Source organism: Cucurbita pepo, chromosome 15 (genome assembly GCF_057944985.1).
Source record: "Cucurbita pepo subsp. pepo isolate OVF chromosome 15, ASM5794498v1, whole genome shotgun sequence".
NCBI lineage: Eukaryota > Viridiplantae > Streptophyta > Magnoliopsida > Cucurbitales > Cucurbitaceae > Cucurbita > Cucurbita pepo.
In genome coordinates, this window is record NC_141812.1 from 1804319 (window position 1) to 1812334 (window position 8016).

Below are 8016 nucleotides of genomic sequence, written 5' to 3' on the forward strand. Positions count from 1 at the left end.
AAAAGAAATGAAATTGATATTAACACTATATTTCACGAGTATTATTTATAATTTAACTTTTAAAATAATTAAAATTATATTTTAATTATTTTTAAAAAATATTATTTGTTGATATTTTATTTATATCTATAAAGGTGTCATGTTAGCTCTCCATTTATTATTTTAATTTGCGTACAAAACATTTCATTGGCCGAACTTCTTTCGTCACGTTTAGAGAGTACGTGAAATCCGTTACAGAATTAGAACGTCCTCGCCATTGCCGGCAATGGAGTTTTTGGCTTGCTTTCTTTGTTTTTGTGCCGCCTTCTTCATTTTGAGGCTTAAATCGAAGATGAGAAGTATACTGAAGCTACCTCCGGGAAAAAGGCCTCTGCCGGTCATCGGAAATCTCTTGGATCTCGGCGACAAGCCTCACAAGTCGCTCGCCGCCATGGCGAAGGTATATGGCCCAATCATGACTCTGAAACTTGGACGAGTTACGACAATGGTGGTTTCTTCTTCCGCCATGGCTAAAGAGTGTTAGACGAACACGACTCTCCACAATGATATGATATTGTCCACTTTGAGTATAAGCTCTCATGGCTTTGCTTTGGGCTTCCCCAATAGGCCTCATCCTAATGGACAGAGTATTCTTTGTTTATAAACTCATGATCATTCCCTAACTTAGTCGATGTGGGACTTTCATCATCCAACACCTCCCCTCGAACAAATCACGCCTCCCCTTAATCATCCCCTAAATTAGTCGATGTGGGACTTTCATCACCCAACACCTCCCCTCGAACAAAGCATGGTTCAACTCCTTTGGAGTCTTAGTCATTTTTTACAGCCTTCGTACCTTCGAGGAGGCTTGACTACTTTTTCTTTTTGGAGTCCTTTGTTCGACATTTGAGAATTTATCAATCTATTGACACGATTAAGTTTAGGGCATGGCTTTGAAACCATGTTAGATGAACACGACTCTCCACAATGACACGACTAAGTTTAGGGCATCGCTCTGATACCATGTTAGACGAACACGACTCCCCATAATGGTATGATATTGTCCACTTTGAGCATAAGCTCTCATGGCTTTGCCTTGGACTTACCAAAAGGCTGTTAGATAAAACGTGAGTTTTTCCTTATTTAGATTAACACGATTTCATTAGTTCTACGTTTGACCATTTGACAAACAGGTCGAATGGATTAACTAAGTTTTAGACGGCAATTTCCTACAAAGTGTCACATATTTAGTTGGCCACTCTCCCGCCATTTTTTAGGATAGAATAGGTTATATTTAAATAGGAAATCTGTTCACAAGATTTAATAACGGGATTTGAAGCGCAATCAAAATTTCAGCAATTCTCTCTCTTTGTTGTTTTATGCGTTTTATTTTCTTCCAACAACTTCCCGTCAACGATATCCTCTCACCGAAAAGAAAATGATTTCACTGGCCGATTATCGAAATCCAACAAATGGCTCGTCCCAATGGAGAGAGTATTCTTTGTTTATAAACTCATGATCATTCTCTAAATTATCCGATATGAGACTTTCATCATCCAACAAAGAGGTCCTACAAACGAACGACCACTCTTTGTGTGACAGAACCATTCCAGATTCGTTGTCGGCTTACGATCATAAGGAAATCAGATTTCCATGGATTTCTGTTTCTCCTCTCTGGAGGAAATATCGCAAAATATGCAACAATACTCTGTTCGCTAGAAAAATTCTGGACGCGAACGAGAATCTTCACCGGAAGAAAGTGGAAGAGCTCGTGGAGATTGTTCGAAAAAGCGCGTCGAAAGGCGAGGCGGTGGATAGAGGGAGACTAATGTTCACAGCTACGCTGAATCTACTCTCGAATACGCTTTTCTCTGTTGATTTAGAATAATTATCATGATATTTCGGTGAAGGCTTATCTGAAGAGAATGAAGAAAATATGGCATTCTTGATGATTTCAAATCGTATGAATTTTGAGGAAGATGTCAAAAACCGAACATAGAAATTGACTATGAAGGAAGAAATCAAATCCATTGAAAAAAAATCAAACATGGAACTTAGGTGGGTTCTATCGGCTGGAACAAAGAAAATAGGAGTAAAATGGATTTATAAGACCAAGCTAAATGACTCCGGTGAAGTTGATAAATACGAAGAAAGATCGTTGGTAAAAGGTTACACACAAGAGCATAGAATTGATTATACGGAAATGTACGCACCTATGGCCAGAATGGATACTCTGAGAATGATCCTTCCTTTTGCAGTCCAAAAAAGTTGGAAACTCTATCCGTTTAGATGTCAACTCCAGAAGGCTCTCTATGGATTAAAACAAGCACCTGGAATCTGGTTTAGTCTAATAGAATTTTACTTCATCATGGAAGGATTCAAAAGCAGTTACAGTGAGCAGACACTCTTCATCAGGAGGAATGAGGAGTTTAAACACTCTATGAAGAAAGAGTTTGATATGACGGACTTAGGTCAAATGAGATTTTTCCTTAGAACAGAGGTAATACAAAGTATTTTTCTATGTCAAAGAAAGTATGCGGCTGAAGTTTTAAATCGATTTGGCGTAGAGAATTACAATTGCGTTTGTAATCCCATTGTTTCAAGACAGAAAATTGTCGTTTTATGGCATGTCCAACACAACAACATTTTGCAACAGCTAAAAGGGTTTTAAGGTACTTGAAAGGTACACTAGATTAAGGTATATTTTATAGGAAGGGAAGAGTTAGTGTTTTAATTGAACTTACTGATAGTGACCATGTCGATGTAACACCCGAACCCCGACGAGAAATTTAAAACCTAATTTTTCCCCTTTAAAGTTGAACTTCTAAAATTTCATTGAGATGTTCGAGATCGAATTTTAAGATGAGGTAGAAGAGAAAAATGCTTAGAAATATCTCAGGAACTCAAGAAAAATATAAAAAATAAAAAAAAAATGGTGGAAAATAAGAAAAACGGTCAAAGTCAACCCCAGAGGGGTAATTTGGTCATTCGGTCATCTTCCTCATAAAGCAACTGAAATTGACGTTAGTAAAAGAGAAATAAAAGAAAGAAAAAAAAACCAGAATAAGGAAAGAAAAGAAAGAAAAGAGAGGAAAAGAAAAGAAAAGGAAAGTACGGAGAAAAAGTAACTTCCGATTCGGCCACGAGGAGTCCAATTCAGATCAAGATTTCTTCACAAATCCTTCACAGAACCTATAGGAAGCATTATGGACCCTTGAATCGTCTAAAACCATCAAAGAATGAAGAAAATCCGTAGGTAAGTTCAGATTTTCCACAGATCCGTGAGAAATATGGAGAGTTAGATTCTGAAATTTTAGTATGTTAATATAGAGTGGATTGCACTCATAATCCGTGAAGGAAGTCTTGATGGATTCAGATCGGAAATAGGAATTCCGACATTCACCAAAAGGATGTAAGTATTGATGTTTCTTACCAACTTGGACTAAGTCCGTGGTTAAAAATAAATTACAAGAAAAATACCTACATATAGATGAATATGAGGTCTACAAAACTCGTGAAGGAATCACGTTAATCCGAGTTATGTAGAAAAAAATACGAAAACGCAAAAAAAAAAAGAAAATAATCGATTTTTTGGAACTCGTGTCAGGTAGGAGAGGGCCGCGTGTCGCCGAAAAGATGGGACGCATGTCAGATGTCACAACCATACTATGAACAAAGTGTCAGGTTTAATTAACGCTCTCGTAGCATTCATGGAGTTGATGAACAAAGTGTTTGAAGAATTCTTGATTATGTTCATTAACGACATCCTGGTGTGTTTTAAGTCTGAGGTGGAGCACGAGGAACACCTGAGGAAAGTTTTAACTCTATTGAGAACCTACCAGTTATATGCTAGATTCACGAAGTGTGAATTCTGGCTGCAGGAGGTGGCCTTCCTTGGCCACGTGGTATCCAGTCAAGGGATTACTGTGGATCCAGCTATGATTGAAGCTGTCATGAGGCGGCCAAGGCCGAAAACCGTGATAGAGGTAAGAAGCTTTTTGGGCTTGGCTAGCTACGACTGGAGATTTGCCCAAGACTTCTCGAAAATATCAACATCGATGACTCAGTTGACCAAAAATGGGAAACCCTTTGTGTGGACTCTAGCTTGTGAAGAGAGCTTCCAAGAGTTGAAAAGGAGGTTGGTGACTGCACCAGTCCTCACAGTGCTCGATGGAACAGGCAACCTCGTTGTGTATAGTGACGCCTCAGCGAAGGGCTTATGCAGAATGTGAAAGTAACTGCGTACGCTACTAGACAATTAAAAGATCATGAGCGAAATTATCCTACCCATGACTTGGAGCTAGCTGCCATGGTGTTCGCACTGAAGCCATGGCAGCATTATCTGTATGGTGAGAGAATCCAAGTGTACACAGACCATAAGAGCCTTAAATATTTGTTCACACAAAAAGAGTTGAATATGAGACAGCGGAGGTGGCTCGAGCTAGTGAAAGACCACGATGTTAAGATCCTATATCATCCTGGCAAGGCTAATGTGGTAGTTGATGCCTTGAGTAGGAAGACAGTCTACACCTATGCGTTGGTCACTCAGCAAAGCAAGCTTCAAGATGAGATCCAAAGAGCTGGGATTGATATAGTAGTTAAGAACATCACCGCACAACTAGCTCTGTTGACAGTACAGTCCACACTTCGTAAACGCATTATTGATGCAAAGTCTATAGATGCGCAGCTCCACAAAGTTTGTGGCACCCAAGAGGCTGAGAGAGCTCAGAGGTTCTCAATTTCATCTGAAGGCGAGTTTTTGTGGTAGGAACGCCTGTGTGTACCCAGGGATAAGGGAATCCTTAAGGAGATTATGTCTGAAGCACACGACACGTCCTACACATTCCACCCTAGTAGTATGAAAATGCATCAGGACTTGAAGAACAGTTATTGGTGGCCATGAATGAAAAAGGACATTGTAGACTTTGTCGGACGTTGTCTAACATGTCAGCAGGTGAAAGGCCCGAGACAACGCCCTGCAGGGTTGCTACAAGCCTAAAACAAACCCGAGTGGAAGTGGGAGGAAGTGAGTATAGATTTCATATCCGGTCTACCTAAGACTCAACGTGGTTTTGATGTGATCTGAGTCATTGTTGATAGACCCGCAAAAATAGCTCACTTCATCCTGGTTAAGAGCACCTTTCGAGTGGATCGATGGGCTTAGTTGTATGTCTGAGAAATGGTTCGGTTGCATGGAGTGCCTACTTCCATTGTGTGATCGCGATGCTAGGTCTACCTCTCATGTTTTTTAAAGGTTTGCAGAAAGCCTTGGGTATCCAACTTTGTTTTAGTACAGCCTTCCATCCTTAGACAGATGGACAGACAGAGAGGTTGAACACCTACCCCTCAGGGCGTGTTGGAATGTTCAGGGCGTGTGTGATGAATTTCACTAGTTGTTGGGATGAACACCTACCCCTCATGGAAGCTGCTTATAACAACAGTTATCAAGCAAAGATTCATATGCTCCATTGAGGTCCTGTATTAGAAGAGGTGTCGGACACCAGTGTTTTGGGAAGAGGTTGGAACCCAACAACTTATGGGACCGGAACTAGTTGAGGTCATCAACACGGCAGTCCAGAAAATCAAATCAAGGATACTTACTGCACAGAGCCAACAAAAGAGTTACGCTGACACTCAAAGAAAGGAAACCGAGTTTGCGGAGGGCGAACATGTTTTCCTAAAGGTATCACTCATGAGAGGGGTGTTAAGGTTCGGGAAAAGGGGTAAGCTTAGCCCCAGGTTCATAGGTCCCTTTCAAATCCTTAAAAGGATTGGTGTCAGTGGTGTATTTTATAGAAAGGGAAAATACTGACCGTGACTATGTTGAAGATATGGAAGATAATAAGAGTACTTCAAAATATGTGTTTATGACGAGTGGAGGAGCAGTAGTTTGGTCTTCTCGTAAGCAGCCTATAATCATCTTATCAACCACAGAAGCTGAGTTTGTTGTTGCTAGTGCCTATGCATGTCAAGCTGTTTTGATGAGGTAGATGTGGACAGTTTATATATATATAAAAAAGTCCAAAATTAGAAATAAAAGTATTTAAAATAATTTTAATCCCTTTAAATGAGTCAAAATATTAAATAACATTTCTTCTATAATAAAATTTTGAGAAATAAAATTCCAAAACTCGAGTATTTTAGGTTATTATGTTTTTTGAACACCTTGATTGTTACCCGAAGTTTGGGGACTAATTTATTATATATTAAATAATTTAACATGATAACAATTTATATCATCCGACATAAACTTGTAAATCTACCCACTCTTTCGTTTAGATCTATATATACCGGCACAGATCCACCGCTTATACATGGTGGTTTGTTCTCTTCTCCAATCAATGTGAGACATCACACTATAAATGAGAGTACCACCGCGAGCAGAGCAGAGTTGATAGAGTGAAATCCGTCACAGAATCTGAAATTCCTCGTCGTCGCCGGCAATGGAGTTTTTGGCCTATTTTCTTTGTTTTTGTGTCGCCTTCTTCATTTTAAGGCTTAAATGGAAGACGAGAAGTACATCGAAGCTACCTCCGGGACCAAAGCCTCTGCCGATCATCGAAAATCTCTTGGATCTTGGCAACAAGCCTCACAAGTCGCTCGCCGCCATGGCTAAGGTATATGGCCCAATCATGACTCAGAAACTTGGACGAGTGACGGTTGTGGTGGTTTCTTCTTCCGCCATGGCTAAAGAGGTCCTACAAACCAATGACCACTTTTTGTGCGACAAAGCCATTCCAGATTCTCTGATAGCTCACAATCATAACGAAGTCGGACTTCCATGGATTCTTGTTTCTCCTCTCTGGAGAAAATATCGCAAAATATGCAACAATACTCTGTTCGCCGGAAAAATTATGGACGTGAACGAGAATCTTCGTCGGAGGAAAGTGGAAGAGCTCGTGGAGATTGTTCGAAAGAGCGCGTCGAAGGGCGAGGTAGTGGATGTAGGGATATTAGCTTTCACGACTACGCTAAATCTACTCTCGAATACAATTTTCTCGGTTGATTTAGCAGATCCGAAATCTGAATTAGCGAGACAGTTCAAGAAATACATGCACGGATATTTGGAAGAGGCCGGAAACCCAAATTTGAGTGATTATTTTCCCGTGTTGAGGAAGCTCGACATTCAAGGGATGAGGAAGAGGATGAAGATTCACATGGGAAGTCTCTTGAAACTTCTGGACTCAATGATGAAACAGAGGATGAATCAGCAGGAATTGGCTCCTGATTCTGTTCCAAACAACGATATGTTGCATTATCTTCTCAAGAACGAAGAGAGTGACGCCAAAATCGATCAAAATCAAATAATACATTTAATTCTCGTAAGAATCCTCCCCTAAATAATTTTTCGATTCTTAAATCAATATACTAAAATTGAAAAATCACTCTGACGCGTCGTTTTTCTAATTTGTGCAAAAAAAAAAACTTTAGATATTGTTCGTAGCCGGCGCCGATACAACTTCAATGACATTGCAATGGACAATAACGGAGCTATTGAGAAATCCAGAAAAATTAGCGAAAGCTCAAGTGGAAATCAGGCAAGTTTTGGGGAAGAACAAACCAGTGGAGGAGGCGGACATTCCGAGGCTGCCATATCTACAAGCAGTAGTGAAGGAAGCTTTACGATTGCATCCACCGGCTCCATTGTTGGTACCTCGTAAGGCGAAACAAGAAGTGGAGATCGCTGGCTTCACAATTCCTAAAGATGCTCAGGTTCTAGTAAATGCATGGGCGATTCGAAGAGATCCAATGATCTGGATGAATCCTGAATCCTTCGAACCAGAGAGGTTTATGGGATCAGAAATTGACGTCAGAGGGTGGAGCTTCGAGATGATTCCGTTCGGTGGAGGGAGAAGGATTTGTCCTGGACTGTCATTGGCTATGAGAATGATGCATTTGATGTTGGGTTCGTTAATTAGTTTCTTCGATTGGAAGGTTGAAGATGGATTTGAGATGAACATGGACCCTAAATTTGGCGTCATCGTAGAGATGGCTCATCCACTCCGAGCCATCCCCGTCATTAATTGTTTAGAATAA

General features: G+C 40.3%; 1 protein-coding gene and 1 pseudogene across 1 annotated transcript; both read left to right on the top strand.

Moving 5' to 3' along the window:
* Positions 1-265: 265 nt before the first annotated feature.
* LOC147789140 (inactive cytochrome P450 76AD1-like) lies at positions 266-1867 on the top strand (annotated as a pseudogene).
* A 4555-nt stretch (positions 1868-6422) lies between these two features.
* LOC111811142 (geraniol 8-hydroxylase-like) lies at positions 6423-8016 on the top strand. Its single transcript, XM_023697883.1, has 2 exons — positions 6423-7301; positions 7411-8016. The coding sequence occupies exons 1-2, from the start codon at positions 6423-6425 to the stop codon at positions 8014-8016; spliced, it is 1485 nt and encodes a 494-aa protein (XP_023553651.1).